At 34.2% G+C, this 26,931-nt stretch overlaps 1 protein-coding gene across 8 annotated transcripts in view; it reads right to left on the reverse strand.

Moving 5' to 3' along the window:
- Positions 1-26,931, reverse strand: part of FBXW7 (F-box and WD repeat domain containing 7) — a 210,507-nt gene that overhangs the window by 15,148 nt on the left and 168,428 nt on the right. For 6 of the 8 annotated variants that reach the window (XM_060116384.1, XM_060116378.1, XM_060116368.1 and 3 more), the window contains 3 exons: positions 14,394-14,476; positions 11,268-11,409; positions 2,361-2,495 (listed from right to left, as the gene is read on the reverse strand). In XM_060116384.1, coding sequence (XP_059972367.1) covers positions 2,361-2,495; positions 11,268-11,409; positions 14,394-14,476 — 360 coding nt within the window. Of the gene's footprint in view, positions 1-2,360; positions 2,496-11,267; positions 11,410-14,393; positions 14,477-16,881; positions 17,150-26,931 lie in introns of those variants that run through there. The other 2 variants (XM_060116409.1, XM_060116399.1) reach the window with 2 other exon arrangements.

The raw sequence follows: 26,931 nt of genomic DNA on the forward strand, positions 1-26,931 counted from the left end.
CGGATAGTGCTCTTTATCACAAGTCTCCCATGTGAGACTAGTGAGATTTCTGTCAAGGTTTTTGAGATTAATAAGTAAATGTTGGTAAAGAGCTTTGAGATCTGTTGAAAGGAATTATAAGAAAATTACTATAAGTCCATTTCCTGACACAAAGGTAATACTGTTTTAAATAATGATAGTACTTAGTCTCCAATAAGATGTTAAGTTTCCTTAAGGACTTAGATCTATAGCATTATTTCTCTACATATAAAATAAAGCATTTTGAGCTTCCCTGGTGGCGCAGTGGTTGGGGGTCCGCCTGCCGATGCAGGGGACACGGGTTCGTGCCCCGGTCCGGGAGGATCCCACATGCCGCGGAGCGGCTGGGCCCGTGAGCCATGGCCGCTGAACCTGCGCGTCCGGGGCCTGTGCTCCGCAACGGGAGAGGCCACAGCAGTGAGAGGCCCGCGTACCGCAAGAAAAAAAAAAAAAAAAAAAAAAAAAAAGCATTTTTCAAATTTTCTAGCAGTTAAAACTATATTCAATATCCTTTGATAAACCATAATGGAAAAGCATATGAAAAAGAATGTGTATGTATGTATAACTGAGTCACTTTGCTGTATAGTAGTAATTAACACAACACTGTAATTCAACTATACTTCAATAAAAAACAAATTAAAAAAGGGGGGGGACAGGTGCCATGCTAAGTCAGGCTCACTCATTCTATCTAGCAAAGCTTCTTTCCCCTCAGGCAATTTTCAAAGGAACACTTAATTCAAGAAAATCTTTACTGCCCTGGTTATGGATAATTTGTGCTTAAATTTTAGATTTTTAAGAATACTTTTATATTCTTCTGATTTCAAATCACGTTTTTTTTTTGTGTTACGAAGCTACTATGGAAATCCAAATAAAGAAAAAACGAAACAAAATAAAAACCTCACAATCTTTAGACATAAGAGGACAAACTAGACTGAGAAAAAGGCTGTATTTTAACAAAAATACTACCTTCTAAAATATGAAGAATATCAAGGAAAAGTATGAAAAATATATCAAAGGTGAATAAATTCAGTTTCAGTCAAATACTTATAAAAGTGCTTCCTATTATTACCACCCTTCTGGAAGCAAAGAGAGAGAGCTTATGCCACTTTCATAAGCGAAATCTATCCAAAGGGGTCAGTTTTAGAATGAGCCAGCAAGAATAAAGATTTTTTTTTTCTGGGGCAATGTCATTTTAAAAATCACTCTAAAGAAGCAACATCTCAGGAAAAAGATATTTTTTTCCACTTTGCTTTTTCCTGTAGTTATGCTTAATTTTATCCATTAACTATGATGAAATCATTTTATTAATATCCATTGTGAAATTAGTATTGGGACTATCTTTAATGCCCTTAGGATATTTAGCATGAGAATCTGAAAAAAAAAATCAACTTCCTTTCTCTTCAAGTTTGAAGTTTCAGGACCATCTGCATTTATATTTATATTAACATAAATGGTATTTTATATTGTCTTCTTAGCTGATCTATGATTAGTGGCATATACAAAAATGTGAAAATATAAATCATGGTAACATTGATTATTTAATGTTATCTTATTTCTGTTTGCTGACAAAAATGAAACTATGAAGGTTACAACATCAAAAAAGAACTACATCTAAACTATGCCTCATTTACATAGTCGAGAATGCACATGTGGTCGTAATCAATCTATGATAAAAAATCAAAGATGTTTTATTTTATATAAAGATATTAAAATAAATGGGCATAAATAATTCTAGGAGAAATACTATAAGAATGTAACTGGTATGGGAAATCTATGATTGTGTGTGTGTGTGTGTGATGCAGCAGGAAGGGGAATGATTTACAGAAGACAACGTACATGTGAAATTCCATATACTTCAAAATAATTACATAATGTAAGTCACTGAGAACTACTATCCAATAGAATCATGAAACTATTAGTCTTGAAGGGACTTAGGATAAACAAAAAGCAAAAGAAAAAAAATACTGCTGTTTTAATAAAATCAGAATTTAAAAAAATCTACTACTATAGATGAACATACCAAGACAACTAAAGGTTGGACTTCAAATAACCTGGGAAGAAATCTTGGTAAAGAAACAGTCAAATTAACGAAACTCAATAGCTTAGTCTCATACATGACTTATTCCAGTGATGGAAAGAAGGCACTTAGTCTGTAAGTATAATTTAATCTGAAAATTATATTAAGTCACAGCACCTTATCATTTACAGCCCCCTTTAATACTAATTAAGTGTTAAACTGACAATACTGAATACCATAATTAGCATGACAATGTCTATAGATGGTAGCTGTTGATTTATATTTTCAAGTAGCACTAATGAAGAATATAATTGATAATCCTTACCTCTTTAGGGAGCAAGGAAATGAAGTCTCGCTGAAACTGGGGTTCTATCACTTGCATCATATGTTTTACTTGTGTTGGTTCACAACTATCAATAAGTTCATCTAAAGCAAGCAATTTCTCTGGTCCACTCCAGCTCTATCAAAGAGGAATTAGAAATTTTTATCTATTATTTTAATAAATGTCTCAAATTATAAACTCATAAAGGAAAATCCACATCTACACACAACATAAAAAGTGGCTGCTTACAGTAGAAGGCACTGAAGTGACAATCATTTAGTCTCATTAAGTTTATTAGCTACCTTTATTTTGTAAAAGCTTTTTTTAGGTTTGATAGACAGAAAAATATTTTTGCATTGTATTATTATAATTGTTATATGTTCGTCCATCTACCACCAAGATACTGGCTGAGAAACCAAAATTTTATTCCGAAACATCGGTTTGGGCCACTAAGTAAATGAATTTTGACAGATGATTTTCCTTTCTTCCCTTTCTTTCTAGTGGGCACCATAAAAGTTGATGGTTTTAGTAAGGCGCTCATCTGAGACTGGCAGCATCAACTAGAGAAAAATTAATAACTGGGTAGACTGCACATCTGACAAGTGTCTTCTACAAATTAAAAGGGCTTTGATTTGCTATGTGAAAATAATTTCAAATAAAAAACAGCAAACAACAGAAAATGGTAGCTGACTTAATAGTAAAATTAGAATATGAACAAAGGCTAAAAGAGGGTAAGAAATAAAGTATATGCTATGGAAAAACAAAAACAATTATATCTCAAAAATATGAGCTCCTTTAAACCATACTAAGGAGGTTGTTTTATTTTTTTTCCCCAGTGTGGAACACCTGCACAGAAATGCCATGATTCTTAAAAGGAGAAACTAAAAAGCTACATGAATCATTTAAAATGTTAGGACCTCCCCTCACAAAAATCAGTAAAACATTTAAATAACCTTGAAACACTTAGGTGAAAAAACATCCTTGAGCAAGCTGATATAGTACCTTTGTAAATTATTATGTCCACTTTGGAAGTGGGAGAAGAGAGAACAATAGGTGAGGTTTGGAGCTAGAAAGAGCTGGATTTTGACATTCCATTTCTTGCTCAAACTGGGAACCTGGATTTTGTAACATGTGAAATAGATAACAGTTGAAAACTGAGATATGCTGAGGATACTGGAAGCCTTATTCAGAATATCAATACTTTTTAAAGTATTTCTTAAAATATTTATCAGAATCTAAAATGAAATCTCATCTCTTCTTTCCTATCATAAAGTGTAGACTACCCTAATACTAGCAAACATTTCAGTAGTACTTCCACAGTACTACTATATATGTGTATCTCACTTAATCATCATAAAAACCCTGGAGAATATCCCCATTTTACCACCAAATATGAGGAAACAGAGGCTCTAATAAGCTGTGTCCTTTCCTTTTACTTTGAAACATACATATACCCAGAACATTCTCCTTGAGTACTCACTGTGTGTCCTTTTTGGTTAGGGTGAGGATTTATACATAGAAATTAAAAATACTCATATACATGTATATGCACACACATGACCAATTAAAAGCAGTTAATTTGAAGTTTATTTCACTCCATTTCCCTCACATAGCTTCAAATCCTGGTTCAAAACTTACTACCTCTTTGACAAAACTCATGCTGATCAATCGCCACTCATCCCTGACAGTACCAATACTATAAACTCTGAGTTATTGATTTATATTCCTCACAGGATTTGAGGTGGGTTTTTATAATATGCTGTTCCTCTCCATCTACATTATAAGAATTCATGGATACCAGTATAAAAACATGCCCATTTTGGGTGATGGATAACTATGCTGACTTGATTAAAATGCAGCTTTAATTAAGACACTTGATAGAATAATTTTAATGTAAACTTTTTAATCTCCTTTGCATATATGAATGCCAGCTTTACAGATATTTTTGGAAATATTTGGAAATATTTATGGTTAAATAAAGATATGTGATCTTCTATGGTAAAAAGATAGTGAAACATCTTTTAACATATTACTATTTATATTACTAATTATAATTTATATTCTATATAATTTAATATATTACTATTCTATATAAATTACTATTATGAATATTTCTAATTAAAGGTTAATATACAAGTTTCATGTTTTGTTTTTTTTCAGTTAACATATTATTACTGTGTTTAAAAAAGGAAGGAATAGAAAAACAGTATCAATACATGGTATATAACTGCTAACAGATGAAAAAAATATCCTTTCAAGGATTTTAGGGGCTGGAGTATAGAGTGAAAAAAGCCAGAACAGAAGATAAATAATTCAGATCTTGGGTAAATGTTAGAAACTGTGTCAGAAACTTCTATATATTTAAGGCAAAGTCCATGATGAAAATTATGCCCATATAGCAAAATGCTTCTAAGACTTTAAACAATATTTTTATTTTAAGATAATATTTAACGAGTTAAATAAAATTTAAATTATATTTCAATTTGAATTATACATATATCCAGCAGATGTTACTTTGTGACATTTTATTGAAAAGTATACAACTGACAAAGATTAGTAACAAGCTGTCATCTACAAAGTAAATGAGACTGTTTTCACTGACCATACATATTCGACAGTCCAATTACTTAAGTCACATCTCTTAGATGGTTCCAGCAAAGCTCTGGACCATGTAGTCCCTAGCTTTTCTCTCTCCAGCCTGGATTTCTTTCCTGAACTACAGACCTGTTTATAACATTGTTTATTCAACATGTATTCTTGGGTATGTAATAGAAACTATATCTATGACCTTTCTCTTCAAATATGCATGTCCACAATCTTCCCTATTTCCGTAAGATGTAACTCTTATTATATTAGTTTGTTCAGGCCCAAAGCACTGGAGTCATCCCCAACTCTCTTACTTTCACCATCAGATAGTTCTGATCCATCAGCGAATTCTAAGGCCTTAAACTTCAAAATATACCCAGAATCTGACTATTACTACATTGGTCTAAGCTACTATTGTCTCTCACCTGGGTGATTCCTATAACCTCTTACCCAGTCTCCCAGCGTTCCACCTCTGCCCTCCTAGTTCTGTTCTCCACAAAGCAGTCAGAGTGACTGTGCTAAAAGTCACTCACTCACTCTTCTGCTTGAAGCCCTCCAGTGGCTTCCCACTTCACTCCAAGTAAAAACCAAAGTCTTCAGGTAGGCCTACAGGTTCTAATTTCCTATTCCTTTCCCTCGTTTACTCTACTTTAGCCACAGATACTCTTTCTGTGCCTCAAACACACCCAGCATGCTCTGCTTGAGAGCCTTTTCACTTGCTGATCCCTGGACTATTCTTTCCCTAGACACCCACATGCTTTACCTCCCTACCTCCTTCTCTGAGACCTTCTCTGTGCAATTTTCTAAAACTGCAAACCAGTTTGAAATCCCCCAACCCCCTCCCTTTCCTGACTAGAGTTAAGTTCTCCAAAAAAGGGTTTTTGTCTGTTTTGTTAATTACTGTATCCCAGATCCAAATTAGGGCCCAGCACCTGACAGATACTCAGTAAATATTTGTTGAATAAATGAATGACTCCCCAAAGAGTCAGGAAATACTGCACCAATGCTATCTTAAAACTCTTTCTTGAGAAAGTTTCTATTCTATGTACCTGATGGTATCACTCGGACTTGCTTGCTTAGTCTGGTTCCAAGACTGGTTCCCAGTTTTGATACATACATGGTTTAAAAGCAAGGGAAGGATGTATTAACTTGAAAACCTTGCAGTTAATGACTATATTAAAATAAAATAATATTTTATTATTATTGGTGTGGATTGTTGAACCCACAACAATCTTTAATGAGGACTAGAGGAAAGAATACCGAATTGGGGATCAGGAAATACAACTTTTGGAGAAGATAACTGCCACTAATTAGGTTACAATTTACCTCTGCAGGCTTTAGTTTCTTTATCTGAAAAAGTGTTGGAAATTCTGATAATAATTATTTTATTTCTGCTCTGAAAAGTAGTTCTTCTGGAAAAGAAAAAAGTACTTTCCTTTGGTCTTTCATGGTAAAGTTACTGGGAACACACTGAAAGGGATAGGAAAAACATTCCAAAATCATAATCAAGATAAACAAAATTTAATTTGTGGACAAAATTTCAAATGCAAACTTGAACATTCCCCATGGAAGCTGTATTTGATTTCAGGTAATCAGAGAATACCTGAAGGTAGTAGAGAAGAGAAGGAGCACTGAACTGTAATCAGGGGCCTAGGTTTCACCAGTAAACTCACTGTGGAACTGCAGGGAAGCCCCTTAATTAGTCTGCGTCTCAGAGACCTCACCTGTATAATGAGGGGCTTGGCCAGACCAGGGGTTCCCAAGTGCTGCTTGAGTGGTCCAAGAATCATGGAGTCCTCCAGCCCACCATCAAAGAGTCTGATTCAGTGGTCATGGTGGGGCTGAGAGCAGTTTATGCTTTAAATAACCAACTCATCCCGTATTGATGCGGGTGATTCACAAACCAGCAGTGGTTATTAGTCTGGATGATCCCTGGTGGTATCTCATTCAGATATATATATATATATTTTATGACTTTAGGCAGTCTAGCACCTGAATTTCATGTGGTAAAGAACTCACTTCTCTAGTACCGCCAGAAGATGGTTACTTAGTCTGTCTGAACAGTTCCAGGAGTGGAGACTTACTAGCTCCCATTCTACTCTGGGTCAGTTTGAATTGTTAAGTTCAACTTATACCAAAATCTGACTCAAAGAATATGATCCAGGTTTTGTTTGCTGAAGAAACCAAGAATCAGTCTGATTCTACTTTTATACAAAAGTCTTTTAAATGTTAGACAGAAACAACATTTTTCCCTTAGTCTTCTCTGGCTAAATACATGACTTTCTTTAACTCTTCCCCAGGGCTTCTTGATCATACTGTTTCAAATACAATGGCAAAGTATTACTGAATTCATTTTCATTTGGCACTTTGCTGTTTTAATATGTCGTTGGCTAGCAAATAAAAGAGATCCAAATAAGTTAGAAAACATGTACAATTTCTAAGTGTTACCATAAAACTTGATTAAGTCCTTCAAAGGAATAGTTTTTACTCCACTTTTAATTTCAAATCACAGAAGTATTTTCTACTTTATCATTCAAAAAATTATGGAGTATAACAGGCATTTTCAAAATACATTCATAGTTTTAATACAATACAAATATGCTTTGATTAAAATAATGCTAATAATGTTAATCTGATGACATTTGCAGGAAGCTAGTGTTAATAGCTTCTTTTAACACCTGAGAAAACTGAGGTTCACAAAGGCTATTTCTTGACCAAGAGAGGAAACTAACATTTATTGAGTTTCCACTGTATTTCCAAGAACAGCTTTAAGCACATTTACATGTCTTCTCCCTTTCGACAACTTTTTAGCATTATATCTATTTTACAGAGGATGAGAACACAGGCAAAAGTAGTTACATAATATCAATGAAATTACCCAGTTATTAAGAGGGAAAGCCAGAATTTGTACTAAGAGCTTTTTCTTCTAAGTCAAAGTGCTTCTCATTACATCAGGATACCTCTGAATACCAATTTCAACATCAGAGAATGTTAATGTTATTGGTGTCTTTACCTAGTCTACTATTTGCAAGTGAAAAACTATATATTAACACTCAAATGACATAAACAAAATAAAAAAGCGACCAATCCTCTTCCCCCAAATTAACAATCTGAAAGCATCGACCTGGGGCTGCCAAAAAAAAGCAGAATCAAGGGCAAATGAAAATTCAAACACTACAAAAAATTTTTTTTTTAGTTTTGTTTTTAATTGGCACTTCTATTTTAGAGTGGCATTCTGTTTCAATTTCTCTTTTCCTAAAATGGGGTATCATTTGTTCTCATTCAATTTATAAATTGAGTACAGAGTACTTTGTCAGAATAGGTGGAGCTGGACCAAAACAATGCTGTGTCACCATCTTAGGAGCAATAGCAGAACAGTAAGGGGACAAGCTTGAGGCCTTGGGTGTGTCAAGGCAGAAATGGTATGCAAAGGATTAAGGTCTTGATCTACCCATCTAGCTGAACTTCTGTTTCTAGTAAACTTCTTTGCTACAGAATATTTATGTGAAAAAAAAATATATAGTACTGTACCTGCAGGGATAATTCTATATGTTATTCTTATTAACTGAGAACAAGTTTTCCACTTCTCCTATGAAAAGTGATCAAATGGGCCTTTTTATAGGACAAAAGCTAGCCTAATATAGTTTACTGAATATCATTAATTCTAAAAAAACCAAGTTTTTAAAATTACAATTAACATTTCTGAATTTGGGATGCATCTAATAATCTATGGTATCTCAGATTTGACGACATACAGTACGTGGTAACAGGAGGATGTTTCATTAAGAAACCCATGAGTGAGCTAATAAACAAGCCAACATTGTACAACGGACTCCCTAAGACACCCTCACTGCAAAAGAGAGCACAAATGCCCCCTACTATATATCAGTATTTGAGATAATTCTCTTAAAACTGGTAAAAAAAAAAAAAAAACCCTAAATGGCTAGCAAAGAATATTCTGGGCCTCTGAAACATTGAAAAAAAATAGGTCTATACCACATACAAAATAAATCTCAGTCTAGACTACATTCTGATACGAAATAAAGCTTTGCATATAAAATAAACATTTTGGAGGCTGTCTACAATGATGATAAAACTATTACTAATAGTGTAATTTTCCATCATGTTGGTACTTTCCTATAAAAATGATATGCAATCAGCCTCTGCATACTCTCAAGCGCTGTGCTGCTTACACTACATGTGCGTGTAAGCATGACAATCCACACCCATATTCCTGTCTCCTTGGCTTAATCAGAGATGATACAAGTCTTTAAAGCATTTGTTTTAGGATTTGTAAGTGTTTGAGTTCTATTTTCAGCTCTAATTGGCGGGATACATCTCTTTTTAAAAGGATGTGACAGGGGCTTCCCTGGTGGTGCAGTGGTTGAGAGCCCGCCTGCCGATGCAGGGGACACGGGTTCATGCCCCGGTCGGGGAAGATCCCACATGCTGCGGAGCGGCTGGGCCCGTGAGCCATGGCCACCGAGCCTGCACGTCCAGGGCCTGTGCTCCGCGGCGGGAGAAGGCACAGCAGTGAGAGGCCCGCGTACCGCAAAAAAAAAAAAAAAAAAAAAAAAAAGGATGTGACAAATAATTTAGAATTCTGAGGGCATGGGTAGGAAAAAATTAAAATAAAATTAAAAAATCATGAACCTAAGATAAAAGAACTCAGATGAGGGGAGGGAATGATCCTTAAGGAAAGGTAAGTTTAATTAACAAATGACTGTGAAAACAAAACACAAAATCTTTGCAATTGTAGTGGTCCATAACATTATTGTAACAGTGAAGTATAACTTTTATGCCTCTAAGCCATAGATCCTCAACCTCAGCAATTGATACTTTGGGCTGGATAACTTTGTGTTGGGGGAGGCTGTCCCTTACATTGGCTCCACCCATCAGATGCTAGCAGTGTCCTACCCCCGACCCAGGCAGTTGTAAGAACTAAAAATGTTTCAGCCAAGGGAAAACCTGCCCCCTGTCGAGAAGTGCTGCTCTAAACTTTCAGTTATCCACCGAAAAAAGAAGTTATCCTCGTTTCTCTGAAATCACCTGAAGGGCAGAAAACAATTTTTAAAATCCATTTTAAATAACCATTGCTTCAAGTGAGTTTTCCAGCTCCAGAAGAAAAAAACTGGGACATTTACTTAGTTATTACCCAGGTATTTAAAATATTGGGATTTATATAAATGGACACCATAAAAATCTGAAATATCAAATAAAATCTATAAAGTATCTTCTTTTTCAACCATTATTCCTCTATGCATTCATAAAATACCATCAATCAAGTAGCCAGAGGTAAGGAAATATATTCATTTTACATTAGTACAGTGGCTAGTATCAGAGATACCTTCACTTTACATACTTTATATTATTTACTATTTACAAGGAATAATTAACCAAGTGTTTAACTGATGCCAACTACTTTGCTAAATACTTGACTTCTATGTTTCTCACTAGAAGAAGAGATAAATCAATTTAATATCACTATCATGAGTTATAAAATTCATAAGATTCAAGGTTTGGTTGTAGCTGAACTTCCCAGTAAAATTCCCAAAACTTTAAATGATAGTAAAATATAGTAATCAGAATTTTGAGCACAATAAGCCACACACAAGCATGGCACTGATGGAAAGAAGCTGCATCAACTCTTGGAGGCTACGGGGGTGACAGTGATGGATAAGTTACCACTAGTGACTAATAAGCAGAGTTCTTCCAATGCTTAACTTCCAAACAGTGCAGTTTAGAAAACACGTACATTCAGTAATACCAGAAACCCAAACATAAAGGAGAAAAAGAAAGGTCTTATCATCTAAAAAGCAATAAACAATGCAAATGCGCACTTACACAAAACAAGCACTGGACCCTCTTGATTAATATACCTAAAAATTAAAGTGAGTTCCCTTATTTTTAATAGCATTTTTTAATTGAGATATACTTCACAAACATAAAATTCACCATTTAAGTGTACACTTCAATAGTTCCCAGCACACCCATCTTGCTGTGCAACCATCACCACTATCCAATTCCAGAAAACTTCCATCACTCCCAAAAGAAGCCCCATACCTATCGGCAGTTAGTCCCAACCTGCCCTCCCGACATCACCTAGCAATCACTAATCTCCTTTCTGTCTCTATGGATTTTCCTGTTCTGGATATTTCATATAATCATACATTATGTGGCCTTTTGTGTCTGGCTTCTTTTACTTAGCATAAGGTTTTCAAGGTTCATCCATGGTGTAGCATGTTCCTTTTCATGGCTGAGCAATCCCTTATTTTTTGCAGCAAATAAGTGAAGCATTTCAAGTACTGTGTTTAGACATGTCACCTGAAACATTTTCAGCCACTCCTGGAGGCCTGTAGGTGGTTGGACAGATGTAATTCGGCGTCGTTGTTGCCCTTGGCCATTGGCTGCTCTCAGGTCTCCAAAAGTTGTCGGTGTTGCTGAACATGGTACGAGGCCAGCGGTACTACAAGAAAGTACAAGAGTGGAGGCAAAGACAGATATTTATTAAGAATAATGGGCTCTAGTTTAATAAGAATGGGACGACATGGCATATTTCAAACATCAATCAAACTATTATTTTTATTTGCTTGTTTCCAGAAAGCAAGGATGCACAAAACCTATTCTGCTATTGTAGAGTAAGTTTCCTCCCTCCTATATAACCACCTGTTTTTATCCCGGCACAGCTAATCGCAACCGAATGACAGAATCTCTATGGCAAAACTGTAAGTTGTTGGTAACATACAAATAATGTTACAATATTTCCTTAGAAGATTCAGGTTCCACTTGCCTATGACTGGTTTTCAGCATCATAGTTAAACAAAAGTTTAAATTTCTTTCATAAAAAGGCGTGTAAGATTATTAATGCTTTAAAAAAATCATATGTAGAAGTAGTCTGTTAAATGTTTTAGACATTTCGCTAGTCACATTATTCCTTAAGTTTGCCCCAGATTCCTTCTAAGTTATTTATAATATTTGTCTATTCCTCTCTAATTTCTATTGCTATGATTAAGCTTAGTCTAAATAATATTTGACAGGAATAAGCCTTGATTAGAAATGTGTTTACTCAAACAGGTAGGTAGTGAGAACTTACTTTATTATATGCAAAATTAAATACTGTAAAATGAGATCATTTTGGCTAAATACTTTTAGCCAATAATTTAAATTTTGAGACAGTTAAAAAAATAAACACCACAAACCTGAAATTCAATTAATTCTGCCACTCGTAAAATAAGAGATGATCTATCTCTAAAATTGTTCAACTCTCCTAAAAATGCCTAATAGCAGAAAAAGTAGTTAGAACTATGTTATTAGTATATTAAATTTTACTTTCTAATTTCAATGCCTAATTAAATTAGTTAAACTTGAGGTAAATACTGAACATCTCTATCTTAGAGACACATGGAAAAAAAAGGAGCAGAAAGATTCAGTTAACAAAACCGCGTTTGTAAAATAATCTTCATTTTATTGAGCTATGACAGTAAAGTGTTTTAAATCAAAAGAACATATAAATTATATCCTAACAGTTAACTATCAAGCTCTGAAAAATTACTAATGAAACAACTCCAATTCTTTTCTATCCAGCGTATCCCATTATTTTGCTTAAAAACGCATCTCAGTCACCAGATTATACAGAAAAATCTTCATATCTACCACCTTTAAATCTTTTAGCATTATACATCTAAGATGGTCTCTAACATTCAACAACTAAATCTATTTTTCTTTTATCAAATTTCAAAGGTAAGCTCTATTTTCTTCTCTGAAATGAAATAGGATGTGATTATAACTTAAATTTTCTAACAAAAATGATGAAAAATCATAGTTTCATCTTATTATTAGAAAATCTTTCAACAAAATTAAAGAACATCAAAAATACACTGATCAAGTCTCCAAAAAGACGGCAATCAATATGCTGTCTGGTTTGCTTTAGTAAGACTGTGTGTTAAAAGGCTAAAAATAAAACTTTCACCTTTGCAGGTACTTTCTCAATAAAAAAGTCGGCAACTAAAGAAAAATTTTACTAAAATGTGTTCTGTGGTAAAAATTCAGCAGTCATTTATAAACTGCCTTAAAAACAACTGAACCATTGAATACTTCTGCCCTGGCATTAGCCATATTAATTGAAGACCAAAATTATATGGTTGACTGAAATCTATACATTAAAAAAAACAGCACATTTTAAACATTAAACTCAACTTTCTCATCCAAGAAACAGTTTATCAAGATTAGAGGAAAAAAAACAAAAATGAAGTGAATAGTTTCACTTGTCTACCACTCCACACCCTCTGGCGGAAGTGCCAAAACACAGTGAAATTGTCAAAAGGCAAAGCCTACATAAGAGGGAGGAAGGGAACAGTTAACATGGGAAAATCACACAAAAAGCATTTCCTGAGTAACCAAGAAATAGCCTTGTTTTTCTCTTTTGTATCACTTTTGTATATAAAACTACTCTAATTATTATGATTTCTAAGTTTCACCAAAGAGCATCTGAAAGAAATATATTCCACAACTGAATGAAGTAAAAGTATAAACTGGTTCCCTGGAAAAAAGAGATGCAATCTGTAACAATGTTCAATCACATAAACTTTTGTCTGAGCAATGTTAATTTTATTGTATCTTAAAGAGTAAAAATAAATCTAAATCAAAATATTGAGGGGAAAAAAAAGAAATGTCACCATCATGAAGTTCTTATGGTTTCTATAACTTTCAAACAGTTATTTGAAGAAGTGACAATTATGCAAAAAAGACCCCCCAAAAAACCCTTAAGATGCTTTTGTCATTTAAATTTTAAAATACCACATTCTAAATGACATCCAAAGCCATTTTTAATTAGCTGGGTAATAGATATTGTGCTTAAGTTAGCCTAATTAGCGTGAGAGTGGGAAAAGTTTTATACTGATGCAAAATCCAAAAATGATGGAATGGTGCAGGAAACAAGAGTACAGTTGTATTTAGTTGTTATGGAAACTATTCTACTGGTGTAGAAATGTATGTGTTAAAAACATAAGACTTACGAAGCAAATAAAGGGGGTTTCTAACATAGTAATCTCATGAAATAAGATTTAGTTAGTAACTGTGCAGTCTATTTCACTGCTAACAAATGTATCTTCAGTTATGCATATATAACTATCCACCCTAGAACAGCTGTTGCTATAGTAACAAGATACATTTGCTCATATCCATATTTTAGGATTTACTTTTTAGAATTCCTTAAAAATTATGATTTAAAAATTTTGTTGATAAGAGAACTTCTGCTTGTGTCTTACTTCAATGTATCAGTAATATAAAGCCACAGTGGTAGTCATTCTTCTCCTTATCTAAAATGTATGTTTCTCAACTTTCAGTGATCTCAAAATGTGTTAAACAGTCTACAGTATTAGTGACAGAATCATCAACTCTTTAAAGAAACATGAGAATCATGAGAGAATGAATTATTATACTTAATATTACCTTGTATATTCTGAGACTTTGCAAGGTTTCTTTCCCAAAGAAAAAGAGCGGACCTCAGAACCATGGTCCAACTTTCTTTTCATCTATAAGGTAAAACAAATGAGATATGTTTAAAAAAAATCACCTCTCCAACTATCAAATCTTAATGTTAGCATCAGTAATACTGAAAAAATTCTTAAATTTTCATATGCCCGCAATGTTAATTAGGCATAGTTAATTCATACAGAAAATAAATGTTTCATACTTTCTTCTATTAGTTCTACTTTGTTTTACTCTTTACAAGACTGGAAAGGTGAATTTTCCCCCCTAATATTTGTCCAGAAGAACAGTGTATGGTGATTTAAAAATTGATATCCATCGTATATATTCCTTGAGAGTACTATACCTTTCACATTTTCTAGTTTAAGAACACAGAGGAACATGTCATGTTAACCCACACAGAAAAGAACCATATTTAATATACTGTTCTTAGTGATTTACATTTTCCTTTAAAAACATATTTTAAGAAAGATAAACAACAAATTCAAAATTTCAAAATCAGAATGGAAGTAATAGTCACTGAATTTAAAACACATTATTATAAAAGGGTAAGGAGAATAATGTAAATAAAATGCTCTTGAAAAGTAATTATGATAAGGCATAAAGCAATGAATATGGGCAATGAAGACAGTACAAAAAGTAAGTCCCTAATAAGAGGGAAATCTGGAGATGGTATAATAACAGTAGGAAAAAAGCCATCAATTGATATTTTACACAGAATACATAGCTCTACTGGCAGATACTCACTCAGGACAAAATATTCTAACTTGAAAACCAACAAGAAAAATAGAAAGATTTAAAAAGAATGAGTTATGCATCTTTGTAAGGTATACCCAACATCTGTAGTTTTAAAGTATTTTATTATGGTATATAGGTATGTAATATTGTAAATATATTCAGAATTATATTTTGTCATCATCAATATTGAAATATATATTTTTTTATATTTTACTATTGGTTAACTGAGGTCATCTTACTATAGATATGTTATAAAACTATAAAATAAGATCTGAGAAGATTCAACTTTCTCTATTTCAGCAACCCCTCTAAGATTTGTGTCTGCTAATTAATTACTGTATCAGTGAAAATGATGGGAGCGGGGGAATCCCAGAGTGATAGAAAGTTACCCTCATTTTTGTAATAAGGTGAAAATCCTTGCTTTGCAGCAGCCTTATTTTCTTACCTATTCCCCACATGGGAACATCATAACACAGCATGCCACACTGTAAATACCAGAGAGAAGCAACAAGACTCTAAAAGCTTTTTTAACCACACTCTGGGGAATAAAGACTGTGTTTTTATCATCAAGAAGAAAGTATTCTAAAACACACGGATAATCTTACAACGTTAGAGGCAAGAGGTGAGCATACGACAAGCTCATCCACAATTTATACCTTAGTTCATGAAATACCGACAGAAATGGAATTGGTCTTATTTCAACCCTTCAGAAGTTTCTGTGCTCATAACATTGTTTTAAAGTGATTCCTCTCAAAACCCATTATTTTCTTTCTCCAAATAATTTTAATAAAAAGCAAAAATAAATACTTTAATACATAGGTAGCCACATGCTTGCATATATATAAATTAAAGACACACATGTACACATACACGCAAATGTATCCATCAGGAAGGTCAGTCAGTACAGATTACCTTAAAAATCTATTTTTTATAACTTCCACAAACCCTCATTTTCAAAGTTGTTATGATAAACTTTGATATTCACTGTAATTAAGTTTGTAATACTGGCTTTCAGAACTTCCCTGGATATCTTGTAAATACATTGGTGCAAATGCCATTTGCCACTAAAGCAAACTTTATTTTCATCTTAGAAATCCTTCAATGAATAAAAATGCCTGAAATTCATATCAAGGGAACTGCTGTGAGAGGATTTTTAAATTTAGAATATTTTATAAAATAAAGCACTTTCTGTATGACTATATGTCTTTTAAATATATTGTTTACTGAAAATACTGACTTTAGAACCAAAAATCAATTCTGCAATTTTGAAGGGGTACAGAAAGTAAATATAACCTCTTTAAAGATAAATCCCCAATATTCTAGCAATTCTACACTTTAAGAGAGGCAACTAAAGAAAAACCTATATATAAGGTATAGAAAAATTAAAGGCAAAAGGTTCACTAAAAGCTAACTAAGGATAGAGTATTTCCAGGTCAGCATTTAACGGAGCCACATTTCTAAAGTCTCAATATATTTTTAGAGGAAAATTCTCAGATTAAAATGTACATTTTATTTTAAATGTAAAGCTTTTTCCAGTTCATGTTGTCTTTCCATTATTTGCTTACATTCATGATATAAAACAGAATACCAGACATCCAGCCACCCACCAAAATTAGAGGAGACTGCAGCCATCTCTGATGATACAGATTTTCCTTCTCAGGCAGGCACACACACACAATCATACAACACAGGAAGAAAACAGCTTACTTACTTTGTAAAAAATCATTTTTAGTGTGCCGTAGAAACCCATATTTTCTGGATTTTTCCCCTTCAGTGATTCTGTGCCCCCGTGTGTCCGGCTGCTTGGCAGTCTCTGACAATATAAACCTTTTTCAGGTAGGTATGTCACAGATTCTAATGTGGACATGCTCAGGCACGTCAGAAAAGGAAGATTAGGGAGCAGAACCGGCAACAAAACTCCACAGTAGAGGCAAATGCAGCTCAGTATCAAACCGCTTCTTGGGACACACATACATACATGCAGCTTGACTGAGGAGAACTCAAGGGAATAATGAGAGAGAACCGAGAAGATTATTGGAGGAGACTATGCCCTGTCAAAGCCTGGACTGAACAGATTCCTCCCTCAGCAGCAGAGGGATCAGATTACATCTTCCCTTGAACACAGAATGGTGCAGTCCAGGATTCAGCAATGCAGACTGCACATCAATTACATGGTGATCCGCTCCAGGGAACCCGTAAGCACACAGCGCGCTCAACAGAGGGAGGAGGTGGGCAACGAAGGAGACCGCCCCCATACCACAGCCCCCTCTCTCCCCTTTCAAACTTTCAGGAGGTTATTTTTGTATTTTGTAAAACCTGCATTTTTGAAGAGTTTTAAATGGCAAGCATCGTTTCCGCAAATAAGTCCTTTCAGAAACATTCTGAAAATGGAATATATTTTCATATGGTCCTCCCAACGGAAGCAAAGCAGTCTATTTTCACTAACTGCTACCCTATTGCAGTCAGTCCTGGATCAGGTTTTTCAAGTAGCTCGGATGGTCCAAAATGGGCAATTCCAAAGGGAGGAATTAGGTATTCTTTGGGGCGATTTACAAAATGGTAAACCAGTTTGGAGCATACGGCATTTGCAGAAATTATGTAATAAGTTATACTTCAACCTGTATATTTTTTATATTAAGATTTAATGTAAATATTCCCTTTGCTTTCCCATTCCATTTATTTAAGACATAGTCTTCAAGAAAATTACCACACACTGCCAATCCTTACTAATCATGAGAATATCTTTTTATGATTAACAAACTAAGTATATAAAGTCTGGCTGAAAGGTTCTGTTTCTCCCAAGAGAGCAAAAACCGTGCTCATTGGAGAGTCTTATAATTATTTGTTCATTTACTGTTGAGTAAACAGGAGGCACTGGACTTCTACCTCTAAACTTACTTTCACAATGTGTACTGCTTATCATTAAAAAGGTATTTTATAGAATAATAAAGGTACTAAAGTTTGCTTGAAGGCAACCTTTTTCTTAGAATGACTACTACGCGAATCTAGATATTTCATCGCTCAACTTGCTACAAAACCAGCTTCGGAGGCAATTATAAGATTCCTTGGACTAGAAAGGCCCATTATTAAGGGCCTAGTTAATTAACTCCTACCCTCCCCATTAACATTCTTTATTACAAGTAAACTGTGTGCCTATAGTTACTTAAGTACTTAAAAAGTTTCTTCAGGAAAAAAGAAATACTATTTTGACTTACTACATTTTAATACTCTCTGCTATGGTAATAAATGACTTTTGTTAAAAAAATGATTCTAAATACTGCATAAAGTAGTATCATAATTTAAAAATAAATGTTTACCTTTTTAATTAAGACATTAAGTCAGTATAACATCTTTTACTTTTTTTTTAAAACATCTTTATTGGAGTATAATTGCTTTACAATGGTGTGTTAGTTTCTGCTTTATAACAAAGTGAATCAGCTATACATATACATATGTCCCCATATCTCCTCCCTCTTGCATCTCCCTCCTGTCTTTTACTTTAAAACATCAATAAGATAATCTAAAATTTTATGAAAATGTACATCTTGGATCTTCTCCTGGAAGTTATAGTCTACATATTATTTTTTAAAAAAAAATCCCCTTCCTGGCTCTTAAACTAATTCTTACCCTCAGAAACAATATGTATATGTACCCAACAAAAGTTAGTTTTCTAAATAAACAATTAGCGTACTTTAAAGGAAAGTTCCTTTTAAAAAGAAATCTCTTACTCTTAGGAAAAAAAATCCCAAATGTTAGGAACAGACCCATAAACCCTTTTATTAGAGGTTCAGAGCACGCAGGATTTAAAAAAAAAAAAAAAAAAAAAAAAAAAAAGGATACCCCCTCCTCCCATTCTGGGCTGTCTGAAGAAACTAATTGTAAAATGAACACCTGAAATTTCCTCTAAAGCTTGTCGGAGGACAAAGAGACTACCTACCAGTCACATACTGGTATATACCTTGACTTCAATTGAAATCATGTCTTATCTCTGTTGAACTAACCTTTTCACATTAAGTCTACTCAGTTGAGGACACCGACCAACTTTAATAAACCAGGAATGCTGTCTCAAAATCTAGGATAGTTGAAGAAGAAAATATCTTAACTTTGTACATTCAACGGAATGCTCTTCTGGTTACATGGCTCCTATGTATGGCTATGAAGTTACAGGAAAACCTGATTCCCACAAATGTATGTTTATATGTAGGTATGTGTATTCATATTTTATTTTTAAACAGGTAAAATATTTATCTGGCTCAAAAATCAAAATGATATGCAAAAAGTAAACACTGAGAAGATGCTCCAACACCCCACCCACCCATCTACCATGGTTCCCACTTAGAAATGATTTTCATTAGTTTGTTTATCCTTTAAGTGAGAATGTGTATGCTTAGAAATACTCACAAAGACTTAATTTTTCCAAATATTTAAACAATTCTCCCTAATATCTTGTTTATAATGTTAATTTGAACTGCGAAGAAAGAATTTTCAAGCAAAGCTAGTCAACCAAGTCTCTAAGTAGATTTCAAATTAACAGAATAAAAATGATTTTCAATATTCTCTAAAGTACTAGGAATGAAAATTATGATCCATTATATTATTTTCATCATAATCTATATATGAACAAAGCAAATGAAATCATTCTCAAATTCCTGTTTCTGGGAGTCTTGGCTAAAATACAAACATTTAAAACTTTATTCAGAGATTTCAGGTTTTTAGTAATATGACTGAAAAAGGCTTTGTGTGTGAACCTTTATCTATATTATCCCTGTGGTAGACAGAAACATTGTAAAACTGAGATCAGTCCATAATCTATGTTAAATAAGTTTACCAAAAAAAGTATTTTATGCTTTATGCTAGAATGTTAGCTACTAAGTTCACTGAAAAAGCTAGCTAGTTAATCATTATAGCTAAGAAAATACTTGTCATCCACATTTTTAGAATTGATATCTCAGTGTATTCAATATCATTTTCACTACAATAAACTAAATCTTCATGTAATATCAGCTAAGCAATGAATTTCCCATTCTATAAAGAATTATTTCTTGTGCTGACTGATGTGCTATAAACCTTGCTGAAGATCTATTAGTAAGGGAGTGACTAACAACGAAGTCCTTAGATTATAGCCTATCTGCTAATTCAGACTCAGTGCTCATTTCATCACAACTCCATTGAGCTAGGTGTATGAGGAATGCATGAGAGCAGTAGCTTGAAAACTGAAAAACAGCACTAAGATATGAAGATGTACTGGCCCAGAGTGTAAGCCTCTGGGAAACAGTGGCAGTAGAATGATTAACTTGTAAGCTAGTGTAAGAGAAACGGCTCTTTCTAAGCAATTGGTGGGGAGGACTAAGTTTTCAGAAGAGCAAGCTGTGGTTATGGGCAGAAACAAAAAACAATCTACATGTAAATAGTGAGAAAAATACAAACAGTAAAACAGTCTTCATGTATCATGTATCTTCAGAGAAGTATGTATCTTTATAAATGGTGTCGACAGAGGAAGGAGTCGTTAATAGAGTACTTTTCCTCACTTTGACTCTCAGAGTTCATTATTTCCATTTTAAATACATTCTTCCATTGCACTTATCATACCTCATTATAATTTTTATACATCTCTCTCCCCTACCACTCGAAGGTTCACAGCTTTCTAAGACATAGCAGAAAAATGATATATAACAAATAATTAATAGTTTTGAATCACTGGCCATACAAGCAAGTAGTAGCAACCGTGGCATCATTTTTCTAAAGCATAAATATATAACTAGTACTAAATTATACTTAGTGCTAAAAGTCCAACTATTGTATTATAATTAGTTGATGATACTATAAATACTATTGGTTCTTTGCATTACTTTGACAACATTTAAAATTTTATTTCCATTTTATAATAGTAGGATAATGTGTTTATATTTATACATCAGTGATTCTCTTCATTACTATTATGACAACATTCTTTACTCTGATGTTACACTGAGAAAACCACATAGCACAGTTAGCTGTCTTGCCCTGAGCACAGAATTTAGATTAGAGACAGTCTGGGATTTCAACATCAAAGAAAGGAATGGCAAGCATGTTGAGGGTGAAACAAACTTGAAATCTCACTAAGCCACAGTCATCAGGTTTCTGGGGTTCAAGTTCTTATTAAAAGGTTCACAACTGAAATTGGCAAGTTAATAAACCCGTTCTATCACAGGTATTATCTATTAAAATAGGATGTATGCCCAGCACCTACATTTTCCCTAATACAAGTAGGTGGCAGTATTGATCAATAAGCTATTTTCACATTTATTCATTCGTTAAGCATTTATTTACACCAACTATGTGTCAGGCACAGGATAGTACATAATTAAAAAAACTTTTTTTTCTCCATTGAATTTATGCTCAGTTTAAGACAGAGAATAGGGTGATACATATACACATCTGATTCTTAGAACTCACACTGAAATTAGTTCAAAAAAAATTTTGAGAATATGTAAAACGAAACAAGGTAAGCCAGATTTAGTTTGAAATTACCATCCAAGGAAACAATTAAAATACTACTGCATTAGAAAATATCCCAAACACTAAATATTGTAATATATAACAACTTTGTTTAAAATACACTTGTTGGGAAGTGAGGGGGATGCTTATAATAATATACAAAATCCTAACCTCAGTAAATCAAAATGCAAATCAAAGTATCACAGCTTAGACTGGTTTAAAAAAATTTTAAGATAACTATGATTGTAGGAGTGGTACTTAAAAATTTTTTCTTATTCCTGATGTTTAAAATATTTATAACTTTCTTTATAAAAATGCAGCCCCTGAGGATTTGACACAAATTACAATATTGATTCAAGATAAAAGTTTTTTTCATCCCTTAGTTTGGGCCAAATTACTGATCTCATAAACATGCACAAATATATGTATCTACCAATATATAAATATAGACACACACAGAATTTCACACAATAATGCAAGTTAAGAGTTCTATTTATCACAGGCACAGAAGAAAATAATGAAGATGGGAGCTCTGCTTGTTTGCTCTTCTAAAATTTATATTGTTATAGAGCTGTCAGAGACTTACTACACATACCAAAACATTACTTACAATACTTCTTTGTAGACAAGCAACATCTGCAATGATTTGACAAAGTTGGTAAGTCACTCTGGAGTTTATCCTGAATTATCTAGAAAGCAATTAATCTTTAAATCTCACGCTTAGAATCCAAAATAAACTACCAGTAAGCATCTTGAATTCATACCTAGCAGTTTCCTCTCAAATTTTTATTATAAATTTTTTGCAGTAATCCCTTCAGTAAAGTAAGAAAAATATCATGGGAAACCATTTTTTAAAAGGTTAAGTTCAGGGGCTTCCCTGGTGGCGCAGTGGTTGAGAGTCCGCCTGCTGATGCAGGGGATGTGGGTTCGTGCCCCAGTCCGGGAAGATCCCACATGCCGCGGAGTGGCTGGGCCCGTGAGCCATGGTCGCTGAGCCTGCGCTCCGCAACGGGAGAGGCCACAACAGTGAGAAGCCCGCATACCGCAAAAAAAAAAAAAAAAAAAAAAGGTTAAGTTCAAGAAAAATAAAACAGCAAATATGACCCAGGAATTAATTTAATTAACATGGAGAAAGAATGAAATCAATTTTCCTTCCATGTATTGCTTAGAACCACATTTGCTCTTCTTTCTTTATCCAGCTGGATATTTACTGCTGCTGTTTGTAATGTTCAAATATATTTACCTGGCTTGAGAAAAATTTCCTATAGATGTGGTATATCAACCTTGTATTTTAATATTAAAATAACCTTTCATTTTAAGCACTGCTTAAAATTCTGAAATTAATTTCTTATATTAGCTACTAGTCATGACTAAAAAGCTTTGAGAAAAGAGATAAAGGCTAAGAAGTAAAAAAGTTATATCCACTGAATCAACAAAAAACCCACTAATAGCAGGAAGTCATTGAGTGTAGAACTAGAAGGGATCTTGGAAATCATCTAATCTAATTCTCCTTCGTTTGTGGAATGAACCTAAGTTTTGGAATCGGAGAAATCTGAGTTTAAACAACAGTTACGCCATTACTAGAGTGTAACCTCGGTAGGGGTTATTTGACCATGATGAGTTCCAGTTTTCTCTTAAATGTGGTGGTAATACCATTTACTTTACCAACCTAGGCCAGGGTCATTGTGAAAACACAGAGGTACCCCTATAAAATAATAACTATTATTTACAGGTGAGAAAGGTGAGGGAGAGAATTGTCTTGCTCAGGGTCATACATCTATTTTAGAAGCGTAGGCTCAGGTCCCAAGTTCACTACTTTTAACTGATTTCCATCAGCTATGTGATGGCTCAAGTTTAGCTAAAAAAATCAGACATTACTAAAGAAGGAAAAATGTGTTATATTTTGCAAATAGCAATTAAATATGCAAACCACAACTAAATCTTGATTTATTCAGTTCATGGAATGAATATGTAGATCTGTGTAACTATGCTTCTGCTACACGTGGGAATCTGAGGCAAAGACATGGTAATTGGGAAAAGGTAACAGAAACTGAGAGAAAGAGTTAGCTTAAATGAAATCAATCAATTAAGAAAAAATCACCCACTATCTGCAAAATGCTACTGAAGTCAAATAAAAACATTGCAATAACCCTCCACCCCTAAGATACTTAAAATCCAACTGGCAAGACAAGAGACTAATAGAGAACAATATTTGACTGGATATCAAGTGCCAAATTGGGCAGTGTAAGAAGTCAGAAAATGGAGAAATCATTTAACTAGTCTGAGATTTCATAAAACATACAGTCTTGCTTCTAAATTTAAAAGACAGAAGTTTGGTAGATGCTGAGGAGATAGAAGGAAATTATCATCTGTGGACCTGTGATATATGTGGAAATGCCACAATCATTAACTTGAAGGATTGACAACATCTATAAGACTTCTAGCAGTCACTAGTCCTTATAAGGCTCATTAGGGAATAACCTTTTTACTACTATTATCTCCTAATTCAAACACTTAATAATACAGTTAAAATAGTCTTTAACTTACTAGTAATGGTTTCTTCAAAAGTACTTCCTGCCATGATTCATTCTTCCATTTTAGGGCTAATATGTGTCTTTCTGTACAAGGAGAACTTTACTGTGTGGGTGTGAAGACTGTAGACCTTTCATTTTAGTAACAAACACTGACTAGGAAGGGGTCCTTCTGTTTCCAAAGGTACTCATACAGAAATCATATATAAAAGCAGGTTGTACTCTTGAATATAGGGGGGAATGGTGCAGATATAAGAGAGTTCTTAAATAAACATTCAAATGTCATATTCACCAAAAAGCTTTATGAAAAGACAATAAAAAAATGTAACTCAGGGCCAAGGTGGATACCTGACTCATTCTCACCAACATGTGGCCAAAAGGACCTCTACTATTCAAAAACACAGCTTGCTTGGAAAATGAAATACTTTGTCTTGTTCCACTCCCAGCCCTTTCTTCCCATGCCTTGCCCCTCCAGCCTCCAGACTCAAAGCCTCCTGCTAAGGAATAGATTTCAGTATAGAGCATTCTGAAGGCACAGAAACTGTTCACCATATACAAAACTAGGAGAAAGGTTACTATAAAGCAGGAGTTGTGAGATTCAAACACATGATAAAAAGTATGGTCCTTTTGAAAATATATACACGCATATTTAAGTGTGTGTGTGTGTGTGTGTGTGTGTGCATGCACACATGTGTATGGATGGGGAAGCCTACAAAAATATATAAAAATGTGCACAGTGGTCATCTAAATGGCTTAATAAGAGATTTTCCTTCTTTTTCTTTTAACTTGTCAATAAACAAGTATTCCTTATTATGTGCTAACAACTGTTCTAGGCACTGCGTATAAGGTAGCAAACAATGCAGATGAGCTCCATAGTCTCATACAGTTTGTATTCTGGAGTGGGGGAAAACACACAATAAATAAACTAATAAATGGAAAAGATAATTTCATAGAATGCTAAGCTCTAAGAGAGAAATAAAACAGGGTACTATGAAAGAAGTAAGTAGTCAACAGAGGGTAGTAGAGAACTGTAGCTAATTTTGCAAGGTATTACCCAGGAAACAACTTTTAAGTTAAAATGGAGTGGAGCCTAGACTCAGCAAGAATAAGGCCAATCTGGCTGGGTAAAGTGACTGGTACGAGATGAAGACAGAGAGGTAACCAAGGGCCAGATCATGTAGGATCTTGGCCACGGTCAAGAGTGAGGACTTAAGGAACTCTAGTGCAATGTGAAGCCCTTAGAGGATTCTAAGGATGTCTAGGATACACAATTTCTAGGTATATGTTTTAATATTATTATTATTTTTATTTTTTTTGCAGTACACGGGTCTCTCACTGCTGTGGCCTCTCCCGTTGTGGAGCACAGGCTCCGGACGCGCAGGCTCAGCGGCCATGGCTCACGGGCCCAGCCGCTCCGCGGCATGTGGGATCCTCCCGGACCGGGGCACAAACCCGTGTCCCCTGCATCGGCAGGCGGACTCTCAACCACTGCGCCACCAGAGAAGCCCTTAATATTATTTTTTATATTTTAAAAAATGTATATAAAATTGAAGACCACTCACAAAGTAATTAATTCTCACTTGCTGAAATTAGACATATAGAGAAAATGCATAAAAATCTTTTCAACTCTTTCATGTCCAATTACTCTTCCATTTCCCTTATCACTTGTCACCTCATACTAATTCTCAAACTTAGCACCTATTCCAAGATTCTTAAACTTGGAAGAGGAAGAGACTTGGAATAGTAGGTAATAATGATTCTGTACCATGAACCAAGCACCATTCTAAAGCCTTTATATCTAGTAACTCCATTCTATAAGAATGAAAGGGTATCTACCATATCATCTCTATTTCCTTGCTCTTCTACTTGCTATGCCCTGTTTTATCTTTCCATTTGATACTTGGCTCTTTTTGAGAAAGAGAGAGATACTGGGCTCAGATCGCTGTAGATTGTTAATGCATCTGCCAGCCTTACTTTAGCAAATGTCTACAATGGTGAAAGACATGGTCACCCTTAATTATTGGAGGTGAAATGATTTTACCCATGATACACTTTTTAAAACTGCTTCTCTGTGATCATAAAGGAATTCAGAACATAATCACCGAATCTTAAGGTTGGAAAAAGCCGTCACCTAAAGTTTAGTACAGGCTCCGTTACATTCTTAGGTATACTTTCACTAGCACGTTGTCATCCAGGACCTGGTTAACCTAAAATACGTAAGTTATTCTCAACTCTGTGGTCTTCTATTAGTTGGCTTACTGATTTTGATAATTATGTTCAATTAAAATATTTGACTAGCAGACACATAAAGTACAGATTCAAACTTACTGCACTTTTTAAAACATAACATCTCTTCCCAAATATCTTTAAAAATTTCCAGAAGAATTCAAAATGAGAAGGGATAGCTTAAACCAATCTCTTCAAACTCCAGTCAAGAATCAAGGTCTGTGAACCTGAACTTATTTCCCTTACTTAAAAACATTTATTAAGTACCTATTCCATATTGGTGCTAGGCCAGTAAGAAACATAAATCACACTGGGTTCTTCCTCTAGAAAGTGTACATCATAGTGATCTTTAATCAATTCTTTACTTATTTTAGAGTAGCTTGCCTGCTCTTTAAGTATTCAAGTGTTTGACGTAGCTGTCAAGTGAGTAGCGAAGAACCTAGTAATCATGCCCCCACTACATATAAAAAGGAGGATTCTAAATATTCATTTGAGAAACATCAATTTACATTTTAAAGCAATTACTG

This window comes from Mesoplodon densirostris, chromosome 1 (genome assembly GCF_025265405.1).
Source record: "Mesoplodon densirostris isolate mMesDen1 chromosome 1, mMesDen1 primary haplotype, whole genome shotgun sequence".
In the NCBI taxonomy this organism is placed as follows: domain Eukaryota; kingdom Metazoa; phylum Chordata; class Mammalia; order Artiodactyla; family Ziphiidae; genus Mesoplodon; species Mesoplodon densirostris.